Genomic DNA, 24,096 nt, shown 5'->3' on the forward strand with positions numbered 1-24,096 from the left:
TGTTCAATCTTAGTTGCAGGGGGCGCTGCCCACCATCCCTTGTGGGACTCGAAGAATTAAACTGGCAACCTGGTGGTTGAGAGCCCACTGGCCCATGTGGGACTCGAACCGGCAGCCTTCGGAGTTAGGAGCATGGAGCTCTAACTGCCTGAGCCACCAGGCCGGCCCTCATTTTTTTATTTGTACTTTAGTCATGTTACTTGGAAAATTTTATAGTATCATTATAAAAAATTATTTAAATTTAAAATTACAGAAAAGGGGTGAGGCACAAGAAAAATATAAACATAAACTCTAACTCATATTATTTCTTGTTTTATTATCATTATTTATACATTCCTAACCTAAGATTGTGCAATTAATGCAATTAAGCATAGATGACAACTCTGGTTTTGGAAAAATGAATGTTTTCCTCCTCTTTAACACACATATACATAAAAAGAGATCTTTACTCAAGTCTACATGCAAAAAAAAAGGAGACCTAAATTATACAAATTTACTGAATAGGAATTGTATATTTCAGAGAAATGTTTTTAGAGAAAAGAAATTTTACCTAGCTTTAAATTCATTCCTCCAAATTCTATATAAAATTAAGTTATAAACCAATCATAGAATAAAATATAGAATAAAATTTCCATTCTATGATTGGTTTATAATTTAAGCTTTAAAAATTGAAAGCTATCATAGGAATATTTAAACTGAATTATAAAATCAGCCACAATTCCATGATCTTAATTATTTTCATACTGTTATTTTTTCCTTTCTTTAAATGCATATGTATTTTTATAGTTGCAATCATAACTATTATAGAATATTGTACAAATTTTCAATGATAAGGGAGCAAAGAAATAAAGATCTACTTCTAATAACCATTTTGTAGCTCAGGGAAACTAATATTTGGTTAAGTTCACTTAATTACACGAAGTCACATATTTAGTTAAACTGCAGAACTGGAACTAAACAAATATCTAATTCCCAATCAAAGACCAACGGGAAAAATGTCCCTTCTGACTTGGTAAACTGCATTTGTAGAATTTGGGATTCATCTTATAGGGGGTGCTTCAAATATGCCCTTTCCTCCCATTGAAAGTGTTAGTGACAATCTGTCTTCCTACGTTAAAATGAAGCCATTTGAAAAAAAACCACATTAAACATCCTAAATATATATAATTTTGTTAATCCTACCTAAATAAAGCTGGAAAAAAATAAAAAGCCATTTGACTTTCTTCTAATCCTTATTCAAACGAGGGGTTTTCAAACTATGTTCTAAGTATACACGGGAGCTTCAGGAAAATGCTCAGAAAAAATCTTCTTAAGGCTGAGGAGGTACGCCTCTGAGAATCCCATGCCTAAATCAACTGTAGCAGCCACATTTTAATCTGGACTCCCATGTATGATTTCACTTGGGAAAAATCTTCAGCTTAAAAAAAGTTTAATACTCCTTCTTTAATTAAACTTAATCTTAGTACTTCTTTCAACATTCTTCCAATATTGGTGCTTCCCTATAAATTTCAAGCCAATTACTAAAGCACACAATCTAGCATCAAATCCAGCTATGTGACTCACCCACCCCAATTTGACTTTCCCCAAGTTTCTAATTCTTCTTAAAAAGAAAATGGGAGAGGTGGAGGAGACAATAAGGTTTTTTTGTTTTTTGTTTTTACCTAGAATATGCATTCATTAAAGTTGCTGCCGTTGTCCTTTTTGCTGCTCCCTTCTCCAAAATTTGATAAACTTCATCCTTGTTGTGTACTGTAATTTCTTCTAAACCTTTGATTATCACTCCCCTCTGACCAAATAGCAAAAAAAGTATCCATTAGATTGTTTAATACACACACAGACACACACACACACACACACACACACACACACACACACACACCTCTCAAAGCACTCAGAGCATCACATGTTTAAATTACAGACATTTCATTCTCAAAGACTGAGTTACCTTGTTACGGGGATCATCAAACATTTGTAGTCTCTCAGAAACATCAGAAGACGGATTAAGGAGATCAAAAAGTTCTTCATTATAGATTTCCAACAGAGACACTTTGACCGAAAATTCAGTACCATTATCAGTAAGTTTCTCAAAAATTTGATGAAGAGTACGTGGAATTATACCAGCCAAAGGATCCTGAAATTATAATATTAATGAGGAATAAAATAAAGGAAGAATAGCATTTATTGTGACAGTTAAAACACATATAACAAGGGCCTACTTTATAGTATATTTAAACATAAGTATGTCAAAACAAGTTAAAGAAAACAAAAACAAAACCTAACCTAATGTTAGACAACCCAAGTCATTTATAAGTCTATTAAACAGTAATTATTCTTCTTCATACCTTCCACTAATGTCATGCCTGTCAGACACTTCATACCTGAACATTACATAAATCAACTGAACCAAGCTACTTATAAAGGCAAGCTCAATAATCCTTTCCACTTTTTCTCTTAGTACATAATACCACCATTTTAATTAGAAAATTGACCCATCTAACAGTATATTCCCTAATTCTGACATAAAACAGGATTGTTTCTCAAATATATTAAGTATCCTTAATAAAACTGTTATAAGTCTCTAAATTTTAAAACTGCTTTAAAAGCTTATTCCATATCTCTATGGTTAAAATTCCATAACTTTATTGTACTCGCATAAAGTTAAGCCTTAACTATTTAACCATAAAAAAAAAGAATTTACTTAAATGTTAATAATTTGGAAAAGTGACTTAGTCATTAAACTCATTTAAACACATTAGATGGAAATCTTTGTGAAATGTACTATGTACTTTCTACAATATTCAACAACATAGTGATCTTAATTTCTTGAACACTCAAGGTGTGATGAATAAAATACCATACTGCCCCTCACTATGCTAACTTTATGAGATTCATACCCTCACTGCAAGGCCTTCCCCTTCAAGCCCTAGTGACTTTCCACTTTTCCACAATATTCTGCTCCAACTATTCTGTCCCAAACAGACCCTCTATTATCACTTAACTGTGCCATATGTATTGGTCCTCTCCCAATGAGAGTGCATGTTTCTTAAACAGGAGTCATACCATGTACTTTAATTATATTATAGTAGTAGTTAATGCTAAATTCATGTTTGGCATGAGTACTCTTCTCTATTTCAAGACAGTGTACTTCAGCCAAGTTTTATTCAGTTATATTTCAGCCACTTTAGAGACAGAATCTGTTATAAACAACAAATACCTCCTCCCACGTATACTCTTCATTAGGTGACCTTTCACCTTCCATTGTAAAAGTTTTTCCAGTGCCCGTTTGGCCATATCTGTCAAGATTGATAAAAGTGTTAAATAAAAAACAAATATACACATCTAAACTTTTTTATCAATTTGAAAAACTGTTTCACTCACGCAAAAATAGTGCAATTGTAGCCCATAATAACTTCGTCCAGAATCGGACAAACAACACTTCGGTAAACGTCAATTTGTTTAGTAGATGCTCCAAAAACCTATCAAAAAAAAAAAAAAAAAAAGCACTTATTCAAGAAAAACAATTTCAGAATTACTCTCTTTAATAAATTAACTCATTTAGCTCACTAGAAACCATTTGACAACTCAAAGAATCAACTGAAATTTATAATTGTACACTAGAACCTAGAAAAAATATGTATAGTAGGATAAATTTACATTAATGAATAATAAAGAAGCAGCAGCATTTTAAGAAGTACCATATCAAAAGTATATGTTTTCCTTGAGCTCTTGTCAGCCAATCCTCCAGTTCGTACACTAACTTCTTTCCGTACGTGATCACATTCTACTACAGAATGGGCGCTAGCTTTCCGCTCTGCCAAATTAAATGGTCTATAAAAAAAAATACAAAAAGTTATTTAAGAACTCTTAGTTATCAGGCTACTGATGACATTTTCATTAACACCTTAGACAAGAACAATGTGACATTTTGACTACACTGGTGGTGATGAGGACTAAATGATAAAAGTAGACAGAATTTTAAGGGCTTCAATTCCCAGAGATAAAATTAGTTTTTTATAAATTTTCAAAGATATGTAAAACATTACAATTCTGACAGTTTCTTGGATAGATGCTAACAGAATTAACTTGGAAAAAATGCCAAACTTATTTTTCAGAATTCTATTTCCACTCTTCTTAGAATCTGATCAAGTTAGGTTATGATGTAGTAAAAAGAACATGCCAAATTTGTGTTCAAAATACTAACCTGCCAGTGGATAACTGGCACAAAACAAAAAATAGAAACAAATAATGATGAATATGTAGAGTACTTACTATGTGTCAATACTCACTGTTCCAAGACCTTTATTTACATGTGTTAACTCAGTTTGTCCTCACAGTAATGTGAGGTCTAGTGGGGAACAGTAACATAAAAAAAAAAAAATTGTAAGAGAGGAGATGTTTAGAAAGGGTATGTATGTAAAGGGTGCTGTAGGTGCATACAGCAAAAATTTAATGATTGGTCCTGATTGGGAAAGGGCAGGGTGGGGGAAGCGTGAGTGATGGGAAAGCTGCCACTGAAAGAATCAAGTTTCAACAGCACCATTGGACCTCATGTCCTACTGTGATAAATGTGCCAGGAATACCCTTTGTTGATAGGGATATCAACTTCAGAAAACCTTTTCAAGGATAAAAAAGCTTACATGACCTTAAACTGCAACAGTAAAACAGTCTCTCCTCAACAAAGCAAATTATAAGCAGCTCCTTGGAGATTTACTTTTAGCTCATTTGATAACTGCTGCTAATAACTAAAATGCTCTTAACTTGGAATAATGAAGTCTTTATTTTTCAATGTGTCCTTTCTCTAAAATATCCTCTGCTGATTTAATACAGAATCACAATCTTGTTTTCCATTTGGTAACTATGGTGTCATACTGGGTTACTATTTAAGGAAAGTTCACCTGGGCCTTTAGAAAAATACAATTATATACTTTAAAATATATGAATAACTCAGATATGTTAAGACCTAAATTGCCTAAGCAGCTGTCTAGATTAAAATTCCAAGAATAACTTAAATCCTAAAACCTTTATATTTTTTATAGGGTTTGTGCCAACCTGTACATTATACAAGGGGAAGGGGTGTTTTGTGTGTATTTGTGTATTCGTATCAAAGCCATTTCCTTATTAAAATTTCCCTCTATACCATCAGTGCCTCAACTCCAGAAGTTATACGTCTATCTTGAGCTGTGTACAGGTAGAATAAAAATTTCTCTTCAAGTTACTGTACAAGTAAAGAACATCATAAAGATTATATTCAACGTAATCAAGTAATGAAGTATCATCTCTCCTCTCTTGAAATCTTGTTGACCTCTTAGGCTACAATAACTGGTGCCAATTAAAAATTTAAAACTGAAAAAAATTAGAAAAGAATATATGACAGAGACCACATGTGGCCTGAAAAGCATAAAATATTTACTTAGGCCCTTTATAGAAAAGGTTTGACACCCCAGGGCCTCTTAAGTTGTTTATTTACTAAAGCTAGAGGACATATTTGCACTAAGAAGGCTATTAAAAAAAAAAAAGAAGAAGAAGAATCTGAAAAAAAATACCTCTTTATACTAAAATTATTGTAAATATTAGACACAACCTAAGCACTTTTCAATAGTGATAAAGTAAAAGATATCTCTTCTAAGGTAAGCTTGAAATGTGTGGGCATTATAAACGTGAAATTCAGGAGGTAGAGGAAGAAGATTGGAGATTGGGAAGGGATACAACTAGGGCACCAGCTGTAATGACTGTTTTGTTTCTAATCTGGATGATGGACATATAGATGTTTGTTACATTGTTCTTTATAATTTTTTATTGGCCTGACATAATTTGTAACTAACAATAAAAAAGAAATTAAAGAAAATAAAACCACACAGAAATGTAATATTGCCTGGCTTTATCATATGATCAAAATAATCTAAAAATCTGCAGGCTGTTGGCAGATTTGTTGCAGGCTGTTCACTTTTTTTTTAAAACCTTCAAAACAAGCAACTATTAACAGAAGCCCTAGAGTGCAACTAGTAATTGGCTAGACTGAAGATTACCACCAAATTTTCTCTCCGGCACCTAATGTAAAAAAACCAGTATTACCCTTGATACCTACAATTCAAGTCACCAAAGCTCAATAAACAACTTAAGAAAGTTCGTTGATACCTTTTTAAAACAGCCTTTTAATTTTAGAATAAACAGGTGACAGATTACGTTTTTAGAGTGATGTAGAGGACAGTAATCCCAATGTAAGTAATAAAACATCTGCAAAGTAGGTATGCAGTCTTATTTCCAAACTGACAAACTGCAAGGAGTGGCATATAAAAATAACACCTAAATCTTCGCCGACATTACTTTTAAAAAAGAATGCACGTTTCACTAAAGAACAACCATCAAATTCTACTTCTGAATACAGCTGTTTAAACCATAACCTCCAACAAATCTGAGGGGAACCAAAGTTTTGCCTCTCCAAAACACGTCTTTTGGGATACTGTTTTCAGGCTGGTTATTAAGAAACAAAAGACTCAGAAAGACGCTTTGGCTCTCCCCTTACCTGCCTAAAGGAACTCAAGATACAAAAACACCTGCTTAAAGGAAGGGAACATCACCCTAGTATCATAATATAAACTAAATGTGGGGAACAGAAATCTAGCAAAGTCTGTTTGTTGAACTTCCTTCTGAGCACCGTTGTTCCTGGGTGGCCCAGCAAGAATTTGCTTTCTCCTGTACTTGCAAATTGCCTTCTTTGCCTTTGAAATCCCAGACCTCCGGCCCCCCTCTCCTTTGTCCAAAATGACATATAAATCTCAACTGCCCGACGTGTCTTGAGGTCTCATATTCTTATGGCATCCTTGCACGTACAGACGTAATAAACTTTGGACATTCTCTCCTGCTAACCTGTCTCAGGTTAATTTGATTATTTCCTGCCGCTTAGAAGGTGGGAGAAAAATTATTTTTTGCGCGCCCCCACCCCCAATATCTTTTCTTCCGAAAAGAAATTTACTCCCCACAGCAACATGGTGTCATTTAATCCAACAGAACGCGGAAAACTAGAAAACGAAGGCTTGGTCCACTCAGAAACTGTAAACAACATCCCTGTCCTCCCATCACGCAAGAGGAAGCCCAGCACCAAAGCCCCGCTCTCCGAATCCCACCAGGCGCGTCCTACCTGCATCTCACCACCACCTGGATGTTCTTCCCCTTCTCATCTTTCTTCTTGACGGAGGAATTCGACTGGGACGCCATGACGGAACCCTTCGAAAAATCAAGGCTTGGCGCCGGCAAGGGCTAGGATGCCCACCTCTCTTGCCGAGAGCTGGCTTGGCCCGGGGACCGGACGCAAGCAGCTCGGCGTCCCTGGTCTCCACTAGGGGCTCTGACTGGCCGTGGTGTCTGTCCCACACCAGCCAAAGCCGCCGAATCACCAAACTCGTCTCAGCCAAAAGCCGAGGAACCCGAGCAACGACTCGGCGCCTCAATTTGAAAAAGGAGCCCGGCCTCCCGGCCAATTGCAGCGCGGACGCGCAAGGCACCATGGGATGCGGTTTCATCACCAGAGCCCCGCCCCCAGGGAAACCAAAAATCTGGGGCTCTCGTACCCGTCTGGAACTCGTAATCCAGGGAACCTGTAACAAGCAGGAGTAAACAGTATGGCACTTACGTAGCGGTGCTCAAATTACATAACATCTCCAATCCAAAATTTGCTCCTCTGCAAAAGGGAAATAATAGCAACCTTTCTAGGGGGCTATGTGAGAATAAGCTAGTGCGGGTGAATATAGTACACGCTCACGAAGGCTGGTCATGATTATAATTATTAGAGAATTGTAAGGGAGTGCTATGGAAGCCCAGAGGAGAGGCCAAAGCGAACCTCTTTTCTCGGAGGCAGCGCTCGGTATAGATTGGAAGAATAATTAGGAAGTGTTACGCGATAAGGCTACAACGGGTATCAACTCGTGATGGAATGGACATTGAATGTCATTTTCTGGACTCTAAATGTATTCTTTCACTGATGAGAAGTCATCACTGCTAAATGATTCCAAGCTTGAAAGGAAGATCAGATTGGCGCTTTCGGACAGCGGTTCTGCAGTGACTGAAGCCGATTCAAGGCGCACTTCCCTCCAGGTACGTGGCGCAGCCTCCAGACGGCGTTTAAAGGCGGTTGCGCCGACTCCCCCGGAGGTTAACCTACAAGTCCCAGCAGGCAGCGCTCGCTGGGTCCCGCCTGCGCCCGGTGACTTCCGGCCTTCCGTAGGCGTTCTGTAGGCGCCCGGGCAGTGCTTGGGAGTGATTCGACGACTTTCGGGGTGGGTTCCGGGAACACTGAATCATGGGCCTTCGTGGTAGTCGGCTCCGCGAGCTGTGCTTCTGTGCCGTGCTTACTTAGCCCACAGAAACGTAGGTATCATTTTAGTTTCTTAAGAAACGGCCAGGAGTGGAAAGCTTGCAGGCCCCAGTAGTGTTCCGCCACTTACTGAACTCCTACATCCCCCCAGGGAAGCATCTGTATCTACAGCCTAGATCGCCGGTCAATGGAGATTTCTGCATAGGCAGATGTCTACTGATAGTTCCTCTTAGAAGGCTCACCGGCATCTCAAAATGGACCAATCCAAAATGGAATTCTTATTTCTCCCTTCCCTCCACCCCAATCTGTCTCATCTGGACCAATGGCACTAACCAGACCGTCGTCCTCCATGTCCAGTGCAGTCCTGTTGATTTTATCACCTCTGCCCACCACTCTAATTCAAGTCTTTTATTTCTTCCCTGAACTGTCCCAAAACAAGTTCCTAACAGGTCTCCCGAGTTGTGCTCTTCTCTCCTCTCCCCAGTGCATTCCCTCAGCAAAGAGAAGGATCTTCTAAAAAACGAAACATCATGCCTTTCATCTACTTTGTAACCTACAGTGGCTTCTCATTGCACACAGAACAAAATCCAAATTCCTTACCATGTGCTGTAAGGCCCTCGTAATCAGGCCTTTGCATGGACTGCTGCCCCTACCTTACATAGCTCACTACCATTCTCTGTCGTTCACTACGTGCAGCCAGGCCTTTGTATTTGCTGTACCCTCTGTCTATAACTCTAGTTTGGCTCTTTGCATGGCTTACCCATTCTCTTCCTTCAGATCTCAGTTAATCTTTCTCTTTAAAAAGGTCTTTCCTGACCACCTTATCTAAAGCATATTTGTACCTTAATTTTATGTCTCAAGACCTTGTTTATTTCCTTCACAATAACTTACCACAAATTACATTGTGAGTGTATTGCTAGAATGTAAGTTTCACCAGGGACCTGATTGTTTTGGTCAGTGCTGTTTTCCCATTGTCTTGAACAGAGCCTTACACAAAGTAGTCATTAAATAAATATGAGTACCTGAAGGAAATTATTTAACTTCTCTCAACATTGATTTCCTTATCTGTAAAATGGAGATAATGATTACTATTATTGTGAGGATTAAAATAATAGCATGTATAAAGTACTTGGCACATAGTGGGCCAAAATTTTATTTTCTTCTTTTCTTTCTCATTAGTAAACACCTAAACAATATTTACATTAACAGTCATCAGGGTTTATGCAAGAAATTCAAGAGTCTCCATTTGGTAATAGTTTTATAGCTACCATTTATCTAGAGCTACCATGTGTGAGATTCTATGAAAGGCTTTGTGTGCATCGTCTCATTTAATCTTCAGAACAACTCTCTGAAGTAGCAACTATTATGTCCCACTATTTTATCAATAAACAGGCCACGTAAGTATATTGTCTGTAGTCATATGGCTAATAAATGACAGGGGAGGAACTCAGAATTCTTTCTGATTTCAAATCTCAGGTTCTTAATTGCTATCTCCCTCATCTAATTTTTTCATGTGCTCAGTGCACCTGTACCCACTTTCATTTTACCCTTATTGAGTGCTTATATGGGCTAGGCAGTAAAGAGGTAAGGCTGAATTTCCTGCCCTCAAGACTAAATCTAATGGAGATGGCCAGGATCTTTTGGACATTTGTAAAAGTTTTGTTATGCTAGGCAGGTGACTATCTCTGATATGCTATTTTACACTTTCCCTATAGAGCTCGAACTACTCAAGCTAATTGACACTTCTTTCTTGAAAGTCTGCCCATGATTAGAAATTATTAATAGTTAACCTGGATTCTACTAATATACATCATTGATCATGTGTATGTTTGATCTGGCATTTCTCTTTCAAGCGTGTATTTCTTGCATAAGTTATTTTTAGTTTTAGTTAATTTTTAATTTTCTTAAAACACAGACGTAGTTTTAAAATAGTTCTAAAGGGTTTCTAACAAAAAAAAAAAAAGGTATTTCCCTGCCTTATCCTTCCCCAACCCCTACCTCCACTCCAGAAACAACTACTTTCAACTCATTTTAGCTATTTCTTTTAAGCATTTACACATTCTCATTTTTGTAAGGAATTTGTATATACTGTTACCTTTTTTTTTTAAAGATTTTATTGGGGAACAGGACTTTATTGGGGAACAGTGTGTACTTCTAGGCCTTTTTTCCAAGTCAAGTTGTTGTTGTCCTTTCAATCTTAGTTGTGGAGGGTGCCATTCAGCTTCAAGTTGTTGTCCTTTCAGTCCTTTCAGCTGACCTGCTCAGCTTCAGGTCCATTTGCCATTTCTAGCTGAAGGGGGCACAGCCCACCATCCCTTGCAGGAGTCGAACCGCCAATCTTGTTGAGAGGACTTCTCCAACCAACTGAGCCATCCGGAAGGCAGCTCAGCTCAAGGTGCTGTGTTCAATCTTAGTTGTAGGAGGCGCTGCCCACCATCCCTTAAGGGACTCAAGGAATTGAACTGGCAACCTGGTGGTTGACAGCCCACTGACCCACGTGGGTATCGAACCGGCAGCCTTCGGAGGTAGGAGCATGGAGCTCCAACCGCCTGAGCCACTGGGCCGGCCTCCGTATATACTGTTACCTTTTGATTAATCAAGTTTAGACTTTATTTACTGATTTCCTCTTATGGAAGATAGGATTTAGTTCACAAACTTTACCATTCCCTCTGCTTTCTCTTCCTTGTACACCCAATATTGCAATTTTTGTTAAACCAAAAATCTGTATTTAGGTTATTATGCCTATCCATAGCTGAGCATTTCAGTCTAGTGAGATTGTTTCCTTTCTTACCTTTTGTCTATTCAGAAATTAATAACTCCCCAGTTTTGTTTGATTAGTTTTCCTTGTACTTTTCCCAATCTAGAGACTTCCTAGTAGTCTCTTGGTAAAGTCTTCCACCAATTCAATGACATCAGAAATCAGTTTTAAGTAGTTTTTAATTGGGTGCTTACTCTCTCTAGGCGTGTAGCCCACTCTCTCCAGGCGTGTGGCCCAAACATAGGCCATCCTATGTTTGCCCTTCTTTTTCATCCCAGGAATTCCCTTTGCCTATTTCCTGGTTTGGAAAGCATGCTTTCTGGATCTCATCTGTGTGCTTTCTTGTTTTACTCCCTTATTTAGGTGGAGCACATCCTCCTGTAGTTTCCCGAGAGAGTGCAGAGGACATACATTTTTTGAGAACTTGCTTGCTTGTCTAAAAATGTTTTTATTCTATTCTGACACTTAATTGCTAAGTAGGTTATATGTACAATCCCAGATTCTAGGTATTTTTATTTCAGATTTTTTTTTTCCAAGGGGTAAAAAGTTTCCTATGGCTGCTATAACAAATCACAACAAAGTTATTATTTCACAGTTCTGGAGGCCAGAAGTCTGAAATCAATTTCACTGGGTCAAAATCAAGGTGTCTGCAGGGCCAGGCTCCTTCTGGAGCTTCTAGGGGAGTATCAGTTCCTTGTGCCTTTCAGCTTCTGATGGCTGCTGGCATTCCTTGGCTTGTGGCACATTACTCCAATCTCTGCCTCCATGCCTTTTCTTCTGTGTTAAAACTCTCTCTGCCTTTTTCTAATAAGAATACATGTTGAATGCCAACTATAATTTTATATATATAATGTGATGGCTGGGTGTGAGGTCGGAGGGATAATGGATGGGGGGAGGGGGGTTCACAGTGTGAGGGATATAAATGATGAACGTCTAAGTATTACCTTGTCTTGTACACCTGAAACTAATAAAATAAATAAATAAATAAATAAATAAATAAATAAATAAATAAATAAATAAAAGAATACATGTGATTAGATTTAGGGCCCACCTAGGTAATCCAAGATAATTTCCCCATCTCAAGATACTTAACTTAATCACATCTGCAAAGTCCTTTTATGCTTTAAAAAGTAACATTCAAAATGGGCCAAACCCCTTAAAAGACACCTCACCAAAGAAGATATACAGATGGCAAGTAAGCATATGAAACATATGTCATCAGGGAAATGCAAATTAAAACAATGAGATACCACTGCACACCTATTAAGAGTGACCAAAATCTGGAACACTGATAACACCAAATTTTGACAAGGATGTGGAACAGGAACTCTCATTCATTGCTGATGGAAATGCAAAATGTTACAGTAACTTTGCAAGACAGTTTAGCGGTTTCTTACAAAACTGAATATATTCTTACCATGTAGTCCAGCAACCATGCTCTTTGGTATATACCCAAAGGACCTGAAAACATGTCTACACAAAACCCTGGACACGGATGTTTATAGCAGCTTTAGTCCTAATTGCCAAAACTTGAAAGCTACCAAAATGTCCTTTCAGTAGGTGAATGGGTAAATAGACTGTGGTACATCCAGGCAATTAAATATTATTCAGCACTAAAAGAAATGAGCTATCAAGCCATGAAAAGACATGGAGGAAACTTAAATGCATAACACTAAATGAAAGAAGCCAATCTGAAAAGGCTCTATGCTGTATGGTTCCAACTATATGACATTCTGGAGAAGGCAAAACTATAGACAGTAGAAGATCAGTGGTTGCCAGAGGTTAGAGGGGAAGTAAGGGTGAATAGGCAGAGAACAGAGGATTTTTAGGGCATTATGTATTATACTATAATGGTGGATACATGTCATGATGCATTTGTCCAATCTCATAGCATGTACAATGCCAAGAGTGAGCTCTAATGTAAATGAACTTTGAGTAACAGTGATGTGTCAACGTACTTGTATATTCATCAATTATAATGGACGTACCTCTCTTGTGGGGATGTTGATAATGGGGGAGGCTATGCATGATTGGGGGCAGGGAATATATGGACTATCTCTGTACCTTCCACTCAATTTTACTGTGAACCTAAAACTGCTTTAAAAAAAAATAGTCTTTAAAACCTTGAAAAAAAAGCAGTGTTTCTGGTCATTTCAAAGCTTTATTTTTACCTTGATAGCAAAGAAAGGCACCCTACTATCCTAGTGCAGGATTATACTTGATTGAAATATAAATTTGTGTCTACGGCCATACCACCCTGAAAGCGCCAGATCTCATCTGATCTCGGAAGCTAAGCAGGGTCGGGCCTGGTTAGTACTTGGATGGGAAATATAAATTTGTGCTTTGTTCTCCCTGTATTTCCTTCCAAGCAGGTAGGTATGCCTTTCTGAAGATAAATTGAAGGATGGCAAATGTTTGCTACTCTCTTTGACTTTCTATTTGGAACCTTTTGAAAGTTATTAGTAATCTGGAGAACTTAGTGCTTTATATAATCCACTAGCTCACCAACATTTGATTTTCTATGGTAATTAATTTATACCTATGATTATTACTACAATTTTTATGTTATTAAAACTTATCCTAAGCAACCCAATTAAAAAATGGGCAGAGGACATGACGAGACATTTCTCTAAAGAGGAAATACAGATGGCCAACAGACATATGAAAAAATGCTCAACCTCACTAATCATTAGAGAAATGCAAATAAAAACCACAATGAGATACCACCTCACTCCAGTCAGAATGGCTATCATCAATAAACCAACAAACAAGTGCTAGTGTGGAGAAAAGGTATCCCTTGTGCACTGTTGGTGGGATTGCAAATTGGTGCAGCCACTATGGAAATCAGTATGGAGATTCCTCAAAAAACGAAATGGAACTACCGTATGACCCAGCAATTTCACTCTTACATATCTAGCCAGAGAAATCCAAGACACTAATTTGAAAAAATATATGCACCCCTGTTTATTGCAGTGCTATTTATAGTAGCCAAAACTTGGAAACAACCAAAATGCCCATCAGTAGATGACTGGATTAAGAAACTGTGGTACATTTATACAATGGAGTATCACTCGGCTATAAAAAATGAAATCTTACCATTTGCAACGATATGGATGGACCTAGAGAACATTATGCTAATTGAAATAAGTCAGACAGAGAAAGACAAATACCATATGATCTCACTTATATGTGGAATCTAAAGAACTGAATAGATGAGCAAAGTAAACAGAAATAGTCTCAGAGAAGGGAGGGGGTGGGGATGAGGGAGAAGGGGAAGGGATTAGACAGCATAAATTGGTAACTACAATATTGGCACGGGGATATGAAAGACAGTTTGGGGAATATAATCAATAATGTTGTGAAGATTTTGTAGGGTGTCAGATAGGTACATGTCTTATTAGGGAGACCACTTCATGAACGGTGTAGATGTTTGACCAGTGCACTGTACACCTGAAGCTGAAGCTGAATAATACTCTATGTCAACTATAATTATATATATATACATATATATATATATATATGTATATATATAGTCACGGGATATGGGGTATAGCATAGGGAATAGAGTCAATGGAATTGTAATAGATCAGAGCAGCAATAGTTTGGGGGAGGAGGATTAGCACCTTGTGAGGGGTGAAATGTCTAACTATTGCATTGTTTTGTACACCTGAAACTAATAATAAAAAAAGAAAGTCAACCTAGAAACCATGACAAGTAAAAAACAAACAAACAAAAAAACAAACAAAAAAAAACCCTTACCCTAATACTTATTATAGCAGATATGATTTTACAACCACAATCTTGGGTGGTGTAGAAAATATCACATCATTTTATTTAACTTTTATTAAATATGACCCCGAGTTCCCATTCCACCTGGAAACTTCAACTTTGATTACTACTGCAGATCCCCCTGCACACTCTCATGGGATGTGCAAAGGTCCAGAAGTTTCACAGGAAGAAACACATGTGTGGAGAGCCCTTTGCGCTTTGATTCATATGGGTTATTTCTGAGATGCTTACTGTGCAGCTGCAAGTAGCCCTTGGAACTCTGCTGCTTTTGTGACACCATTAGGGTAAGAGCATTTTGTCCCCAAATTTTGAAGACAGTGTTTTTTAGGTTCTGCTGCTGCTGAAATGTCCAAAGCCATTCTGACTCCTGATTATTTGTAAGTGGCCTTTTTCCCCCTCTCTGGAACCTTAATCTACCTTTTCCCTTCATTGGGCTGAAATTCTGCAATAATGTGCCTTGGTGTGCATATATTTTCATCTACTGGGCTGAGAGCATTTGGTGAATCCTTTCAAAAGGTCTGGCAATTCCCTTCCTTCAGTTCTGGGAAATATTTTTGAATTACACATTGAACATTTTTACTCATTTTTCTGTTCTTTCTGGAACTCCTATATGTGGATAATAGATTTCCACTACCTACTTATTACTATCTTGATGTACTTCTTTCCAATTGTCTATATGTATATTTTTAATAATTGAAATCATAATTATTAGTTTTACATCCTGAATTTAGTTAACTTAAGCATTCTTCCAAGTCCTAAAAAACTCTTCAGAAACATTTTTATTTATATGATATCTTAAGGCTCTTGAACAACACCTATGCAATTCTTTAGTGAATAGTTGAGGAGTACTCGACTTTAGCTATTATAGTTGCCAGAATCATGTTAGGTTCTGTATGTTTGTGAGTATAAATGCCAAAGAGAACAAACAGTAAGCATCTCTGATGTGCTTAGACTGAGGAGAAAACAATTCACGAACTGTTCATAAACCTGTGAAAAAATAATCCCTAAATGCTCAAGTATAGAGTTTCCCCAAATCTAAATTTTGGTTAATGTTTTCGCTGTGTTAATAGTAGAGTCTCCATGGCAAAGATCAGTTGGGAGAGAAAGGTAAAGAGATGTTTTCTGGCCTTCCGTCAGATCCTAGAATATACCAGACTCTCTCCTATCCCAGACTCCTGTGATGAATGTTTCCTTTGTCTAGAGTCTTTTCCTCACTTGTTCTAACTGGCTCCCTCTTACCTTTCAAGTCACAACTCAAATGTCACTTCCTCAGAGAGACTTTCCCCCACCACTGTATCTGAAGTAGCCCTCCAAGCTCTCTCACAAAACCCCATTTATTTTTTTGCACATAGCAAAAGAAGATGTTGAAATTTTACTCCCTGTGGTTTTTTTTCTTTGCCATACCTCAGGCAAAGGCATCTAGGAGAATTACAGTTCTTATAGCAGGAATGCAAAAAGGAAAAATAATATTCAGCGTTTGTAACTTTCAAGCTAGACATTTAAGGGAAGGTCGTGAAAAGAGCCTTAAGCAAGACAGCAACAGGAGAAGCAGCTGACTGCCCCTCAACTTTCAAACTCTAGTTGAGAAACTCCTGGCTGGGACATTGGATGGAGAGAAAGTGATATAGGAAGAAGAAACTAATGGAGGTCAAAGGCCATTAAAAAGCAAAAAGAAAACAGGATTGATGGAGGGTAATCCCAGGAGGAGATCTGGTGGAGAGCCAGCCTGTGAGAAGGGCCGCAGAAGCTGGCTTTCCACTGACAGCTGCCTATGCAGCGCAAACACCGAATCCTATGTTGTGAGCTTTTGCTGAGCTTCCATCTAAACTGTCCCCTGCACACACACATTCCATGTGTGCCCAGGACATGCGTAAGCCCCCTGAGATGAGATGATGAGATCTTTGCCACCTTCCCCCACCCAGAGGGGCAGCAGTGGTGATGGAGGGAAAGTCCCTTGGTGAAGCTGGAGTGCAGGAAAACCCACTCTGGTTACCCTAATATTATTTTAATCATGTGTAATTATTTTACATAAGTATTAATTTACTTGTTTCTCTCTCTGTAGTGTAAACCCTACAAGAATAGAAAGCTGGTTGCTCTTTTTTTTTCTGGTGCAGCCTCAACATCTAAAGCAAGGCCTGGGCCTGTATTTGTTGAATGGACAAATCAAAAGTAGCCTTAACTGTGGAAAATATGAATTATAGATTTTTACATAAATATTTCAAGTACTGTCCATAAAGTAACTCAAACTTACCTTTAAGGACTAGCAAGTATGAGTAATTTAGGAAAACTTTTAACAAATTTATAATAAATCACTTATCTATAAACATTTTAAAAAATTCATGTTGCTTTTAGGTACGTATTTTATTACCATAGTGCTGTACTTAAAACTAACATACATTATAAAACTTTTTATCATGGAAAATTACAAATATATACAAAAGCAAAGAGAATAGTATAATAAATCCCCCAGGCATCCATTATCCAGTTTCAATAATTATCAGTTCGTGGCCAATATTGTTTTATCTGTACTTCCTCCTGTTCCCTCAGCCTCCACTGAATTATTCTGAACCAAATCCGAAGCATCATATTATTTCAGTCTATATAAGAAAAAGCAGTGGAAAGTTCACAAACTTAGTCGTCCGGCCTTTCGTATCTCAAAAGACCTTTAAAAAGCCACAGCCACTAACATACCCTCCAAATCAACATAAATAATATCATTAAATATCTATTCAGTGTTCTTTTCGGATTGTCTCCATAAATATTTTTTTCACAATGGGTTTGTTCAAATCAGGATTCAAACAAGAACCAAACATTTCATTTGGTTATTATGTCTCTATATTTTTTGTTTTGAATTTTTGAAGTTTATCTTTTTTGAAGATTTTATTGAAGTACTGCAAAATAACAGTAAGTCATAAGTGTATAGCTCACTTTTCAAAAACTGAACACACCCACATAAACACACCCAAGGGCCCCCCTGTAGTCTCCCTTTCAGTCACGGCCACCTCCAGGGTAACCTTTAAGTTGAGTTTTAATACCATAAATTAGTTTTGCCTGGTTTTCAACTTTATACAAGGCACTCAGACAGTATATACTCTTTTGGGTCTGGCTTCTTTCACCATGCTTGTGAGATTCATCCACATCGTGAGTGTAATTTTCATTTGTTCATTTCATTGCTGTACAGTATTCCATTGTATGAATATTCCCCAGTTTATTTTTCCAGTGCATTTTTGGGCATTTGGGTTGTTTGCAGTTTGGGACTATTATTAATTGTGCTGCTGTGAACATTCTAGTTCTGTTGGATATATATAGCTAGAAATGGAATTGCTGGGTCATAACATATGCATATGTGCAGTTTTAATAGATAATACCAAATAGTTTAACACAGCTTATTCGTCTGCCCTCATGCTATTATATCATCATCTCAATTACTATAGCTTAACAGTAACTTAATATTTGGTAGTGTAAGTATTTCAGATTCTTTTTCCAGATCGGCTTGGGTCTTCTGCGGCCTTTGCATTTTCATATAAAAATTTATAAACAACTTGTCATAGCTTGTCAATTCTAAATCCCGTTTAATCCATAGGCTTCTCCTTCCTCTCTTTTTTGTTTTGCAATTTATTTGTAAAAGAAATAGGTCATTTGTCCTGTACTGTTTCAAACTTTGCTGATTGTATCCATAAAGTGTTAGTTAATTTTTACTATAAATGGTAGTTATTATCTCAAGGCTTAATCAAATTTAGCAAACATGCATTTGACAAGCATTAACTGAGCACTGTGCTTGCTGCCAGGTGAGATACAAAAATGACTGAGACATCATTCTTAACCTACTGCTTCTTACAAGTATCGAAGGCTAAGATCCAAATAAGTGCCTTTTGAGAGTGGCAAACTCCTCTGGCAGCTCAGATCGGAGAGTGGTTACTTCCAACGGGGTGTGTAAGGAATGGAAATGAGGGAAAGTTTTGCAAAGGCAATGCCATTTCAACAGGGCATGAAATTTGCTAGAGCACTGACAAGTTAGTATTGTAAACATCAATTAGCTGTGACAGCTATGTGAACTGGAGTTAGTAGAGGGTGGGGGTGGAGGCTAAAAAGGTGGGGTAGTGGGTTGAGTGGTTGCCCCCAAAAGATAATGTCCACATCCTAATCCCAGTAGTTTATAAGTGTTACATTATTTGGAAAAAGAGTCTCTGCAGATGTAATTAAGGATGAGATAAAATCTTCCTGGATTGCCTGGTTATGCCCTAAATCCAATGACAAATATTTTTATAAAAGAAGACACACAGAGAAGGCAATGTAGAAAATGAAGGTAGAGATTGGAGTGATGGGGCCACAAGCCAAGAAAGTTGGCATCTACCAGTAGCTGGAAGAAGCAAAGAACAGGATTCTCTCCTAAGGTCCTCTACGGCTTGTGGGCCTGCCAACATCTTGATTTGGGGCTTCTGACCTCCAGACTGAGACAATAAATTTGTTGTTTTAAGCCACTAAGTTTATGGTAATTTGTTATGGCAGCTGCTGGATTGAGGGCTAGAATGTAATATGGTGGAATTTTACCTTGCACTGCACTAGGAGTGCTTTCTCATCTCCAATTCCTCAGTTTTCATCCATCCAAGGTTTGCCTTTATTGTAAGCCATTGTAAAAAAGATCCCTCCTACCTCTTTGAAGCATATTCCCATTTGTAGCAATAAAAGGATTCAGAGCAATGCTTTTGGCTGCAGTCTTCTGTCTACCACATCAGAAACCTAAAAGCACTCAAGCTAGGGAGTCGCCATTCCTTTTTTCTTCCTTAAAGACACCTGTAAAATAAAGTAGTACACAATCAGATCAATAACTATTAATCAGGATTGTTCTTGTTTGCAAAACACGATGAAGCCCATCAGGGGAAAAAGTCTTGTCTTACAAATAATGATTAAAGTATACTGATAATAATGGTACTACATGTATTAGTTTTTTTTTGTTTGTTTGTGTTTTTAATAGTAGTTTCTACCCTGGATTTCAAAGTCCATGAAAGCCTTGTTTTGCTGTGGCCTGTCCCATATCCACCTTGCTCTTTGAAGGGCTCCTAGCTTCCCCAGGATAGAAACTTCCCCCCGGATCCCGGCCTCCCCCTGGCGGACCCGGGACGTCTAAGCACTCCCCTCTCTCCGACCCGCGCTATCCACGTCCGACCACCCTCTAGAGGGAGCCCGTGGGCCACGCACCAACGCGGATTCATTTTCTGTGAGGCCGCTTGGTCTTGTTCCAACACCTGCACCGCGGGGTGCGACAGCCAATGGGGGCGCCTCCGCCAATATGGCCCACGTGCCCTCACGGTATTCGGGAGTGGCCTAGCCTGCACCTATACACAGCCAGATACCCAACGCCGCCCTCACATGTGCCCTCCTCGCCCGAGAAAGCCTGGTTGCTGGTCTTCCGCAGCTTCCCAACGGGACTCTCTCCGTCCGCTAGCTGAGGCCTGGGACGCCCGCGGCCCGCCCCGTCCCCGCCCCGTCGGGCTCCAAGCAAAACCCGGAGCGGCGACCGCTCGGCAATTCTCGGGAGGCGGCGCGGCGGACTGAGCATGCGCAGTGGGCCCGGCCGGCTCTCCACGCAAAAAGGAAGCGTTCGTTCGCTGTAATCCGGCGGCTGCGCTGGGGTATGCGGTACCGGCTAGCGTGGCTGCTGCACTCCGGGTTCCCCAGCACCTTCCGCTTGGTCCTTGGCGCCCGCCTGTCGCCCCCAGAGCGCCTCTTTGGGTAAGCGGAGCACAGCGCCCGGGCCCTCAGGGCCCGGGGGTCACAGTGGTTTGGAGCTCGGGTTGCAAAGTGGTGATTCAGCACTTAAAGCCGCCGCCGCTCCTCACGCCTCCGGTCCCGCGGGCCTGGGGCCTGGGCTGCCGCGCTAAGGCCGCTCTAGGGCCCAGAAGGGCGGCTCGCCCGGCCGGAGCGAGGGGCCTTCCGGGGAGAGGACGGCGTCCCTCGGGCCGGTGAGGGAGGACCGGGGCTGTGACCCGGGGTCACGGAGCGGGTGCCACAAGTGTGGGAGAGCGAGGCGCGGGCGCGAGCGCGGACGGAGTCACCCGGCCCGCTCCTGGGATTCGCGCCCCGCCGCGCCGCGCTCCGGGGAGTCCGCGTGTGAGGGGCCGGCAGCCCGAGGCGGACTTCCCCTTGCCTTGGGGTAAAGGAATCCCGCATTCGGGCAGACCGCTCTCCTCTCAGCCCCGCTTTTTCCTGGAGGGGCTGTTTCCACCACGATACGGAAATGCCTGCTTTGGGAGCCGTAAAAGTTTGCCTGCCTCCACCTTAGCGAGTAGACGAGCGTGGGGTTTCCTGTCCGGGGGAATTTGGGAAAGGATACCTTGGGATCCATCACAGCAGCTCCCTTGTTTAGCACCTGAAACAACCCAGTCCCCAGAGAGATTGTGTGATTTTTCCCACAATTGCAGAGATTGTGGCGAAAACCAAGATTGGGACGCACGTTTTTTGCCATCCGGTGGCGTGCTCTCTGCGCTTAGCTGCTCCGTTTGTGCTAGAAATGTTCAGTCTGGTAGCGAACGACGAATAAATACCTCTACAGTGAATAAAATTGGGAAAGATGGGCAAAGGAACTGGCAATGAGGGGCAGTATTGTCTTGCCCCACTTAGATACATCAGTTGAACTCCTTTGGTTTTAATAGTATCTGGGACTTACCCAGTGCAGGGCATTTTGATAGACCGTCTGTGTAAGTACGTGGTCTGCCTTCCAAGGAACTTTGACTTGGTTGGAGTGGGCTGAGCTGCCACGCACGAGCGTATAGCCGGCTAAAATGGATGTGTTTTTGGGGGGTCAGAAGATGGACAGTATTATGGGCAGTGAGTGCTCAAGGAGCACAATGCCTGGCAGAGATAGAGGAGGGGTCTGAGCTGGCCTTTGAAGGAAAGGCTGAAAGGATGGAGGGTAGGCAGGGGTGGTTGTAATCCAGCCTAGGTGAGCAGATTAGTCTAGTTGGAGCCTTAGAGAATTTCCGGGGGGGAATTAGGAGGAAACAAAACCTGTGTTATAAAAGTAGGATAATGCTAGCCTGGGCTTTGAATTTTAGTTGGGCTATTCCCAGTGAATAGGAGGTAGGGAGCCATTAAGAGTTTTTGAGGTAGGGAGTGATCAAATGAAACTGGTAGTTTAGGAAATTAGTTTGGTGGCGGTGTGCAGGATGTAAGGGAGTAAAGAGGCCGGAGGCAGAGAAACCGGTTGGGACTTAGACTTTATTGCCCAAACTCTATGATGGCAGTAATGGTTCTAGAAGGCTTAATGCAAATGAAGAATCCGTGGAACTTGTTTTCCCTCTTGTATTTCCCACTGCACTGAAAAATTCACTACAACATGCAAACAGATCCCTGAGCTTAGAGACGTGGGGGTAGTAAGCATAGGCAGGGCGCTTCCCTGGGCCTCCTTCCCTGGGTCAGAATACTTTTTGTTTTTAAATCATTGCTAACAGGCTATGTTTAGCTCCATATTGTCTTCAGTGTACAGAATTTGTGATTTCAAAGAAAGCATCAATTTTAAGTTTTATAAAACTAAAAGGTTTGAATGTTCTACTTACAATTTGATTTTCTCTATGGTTTTCTCCCCTGGCTCTTTACTTGCATTGATGAAGTCCACGGTATGGATTGAACAACCAGCGCTTCAAGATAAGGTTGTTCTCAGAGAGGGAAATTCAGGAGCTTCAAAGTATGATGAAATCAACCATCTAGAAAGTTCTACACTAAAAATTAGTGCCTGAGGCTATTAAGGAAAATACAGGTCCAATTAAAAGGATCAGGGTGTACGGGTTGTTTTGGGAAGGAAAGTATTAAATCTGAAGCTACCATATATTGAACTCTTAAGGAAGGTAATCAGTCCTACTGTATATGATAGGAAGAATGTGTTAACAGAGATGGTTACATAGCTATTTATTTAGAGAGCTGGGGTTTAACCCATGTCTGTATGGTGCCAGAGCCTGAGCTCTTAACTGTTACACTGTTTTTGCCAGTGTTAGGGCATTTATTTCCTGTTCTAACCTCTTGAGAAAGATGATCTTAAAGCATTTATAAGATCAATTCATTTGAAAAGCAGCCTTATTGTCCTCTGTTCAGCCATATTGGATAAGTTTGGGCTGTGCAGAATTATCTGAGCTATTGGGGAACCTGGAGGTAATAACTCAGTCTCTGGCAACCACTTGAAACACCTGAGCATCAGTCATGTCACTTTGCAGGCAGCTCTACTTTGCATTTCTCTATTCTATAGGCTTAGGAAACAGCGGTGTGCCAGGTGGGACTATTAAAATTCAGGCTTTTAAAATACTTTTAACCAGAAAAATGTCTTTTCATAGTATAAAAGAACAGGATACCGTTGAGTATCTTTAATTAGCATCAGCCCCGTCCACACACTGTAAAATGTTTCATTCTGCCTATCTACCTTAAAGGGTTGAGGATAATCTTATCTGGGAGTAGGGTGGGGAGCAGAAGTTCAAGTGTGTATTTTCATAAGATTTGGTTTCCTTTCTGTTTTTCTGTTGTTATTTTAGATCTCCTAAACAGATACCCAGAGGATCATCCTACCTTTCAGCCAGGGTGACACGGCTAAAAACCCTCTTCTTCCACAGGGGTAGATTCTTCTAGATATTTTGGATTCTGGAGGCTTGATTAGGGCATTACTAATTGCCTTGTCTTCAGTCTATCCTCACTCCTCTCTGGTCAGCCATAATTTGAATGTCTATTCTGTAGTGATCACTCAGTGTACTCAGCACTGTGGGGGTGCAAAGACTGTGATAAATTCTGTCCTAAAGGAGCTTTCTGTCCAATAGTGAGTAGTACTGTGTTTCCCCGAAAATAAGACCTAGCCTGACCATCAGCTCTAATGTGTCTTTTGGAGCAAAAATTAATATAAGACCTGGTCTTATTTTATATAAATATTTTTATATTTTAATATTAATTAAATATTGATATTTAATAAATAAAATAATATTTAACGTTAATTAAAATATTTTGACATTAACATTATATTAAAATAAAAACCGTGCATAATATAATGTAATATAAGACTGGGTCTTATATTAATTTTTGCTCCAAAAGATGCATTAGAGCTGATGGTCCGGCTAGGTCTTATTTTCGAGGCAACACAGTAGTTCTAACTCCTTTACCTCTGCCCTTTTATTAAACATCACTTTTGTTTTCTGTTGCTTTCAATTTACTTTGAAAGGCAACGTAGTATTTTTATCACACTACTCGTTCTTTTAAAAGTGGG

General features: G+C 39.6%; 2 protein-coding genes across 6 annotated transcripts in view; one reads left to right on the forward strand and one right to left on the reverse strand.

Moving 5' to 3' along the window:
• The window catches only part of KIF11 (kinesin family member 11), a 38,595-nt gene extending 31,123 nt beyond the window's left edge, over nucleotides 1–7,472 (reverse strand). Inside the window, exons 1-6 of the mRNA XM_081074743.1 lie at nucleotides 7,139–7,472; nucleotides 3,696–3,828; nucleotides 3,379–3,476; nucleotides 3,215–3,293; nucleotides 1,946–2,131; nucleotides 1,662–1,786 (exon numbers count right to left, since the gene is read on the reverse strand). Of these exons, the coding sequence (XP_080930869.1) occupies nucleotides 1,662–1,786; nucleotides 1,946–2,131; nucleotides 3,215–3,293; nucleotides 3,379–3,476; nucleotides 3,696–3,828; nucleotides 7,139–7,215 (698 nt within the window). The 5' untranslated portion in view covers nucleotides 7,216–7,472. The remainder of the gene's footprint in view (nucleotides 1–1,661; nucleotides 1,787–1,945; nucleotides 2,132–3,214; nucleotides 3,294–3,378; nucleotides 3,477–3,695; nucleotides 3,829–7,138) is intronic.
• Nucleotides 7,473–7,583: 111 nt separating this feature from the next.
• The window catches only part of IDE (insulin degrading enzyme), a 112,846-nt gene continuing 96,333 nt past the window's right edge, over nucleotides 7,584–24,096 (forward strand). For 2 of the 5 annotated variants that reach the window (XM_081075230.1, XM_081075231.1), the window contains exon 1: nucleotides 20,414–20,591. In XM_081075230.1, the coding sequence (XP_080931356.1) occupies nucleotides 20,494–20,591 (98 nt within the window). In that variant the 5' untranslated portion in view covers nucleotides 20,414–20,493. Of the gene's footprint in view, nucleotides 8,092–20,407; nucleotides 20,592–24,096 lie in introns of those variants that run through there. The other 3 variants (XM_081075233.1, XM_081075232.1, XM_081075234.1) reach the window with 3 other exon arrangements.

This window comes from Rhinolophus hipposideros (assembly GCF_964194185.1).
Source record: "Rhinolophus hipposideros genome assembly, chromosome: 15".
NCBI classification, from domain to species: Eukaryota; Metazoa; Chordata; class Mammalia; order Chiroptera; family Rhinolophidae; genus Rhinolophus; species Rhinolophus hipposideros.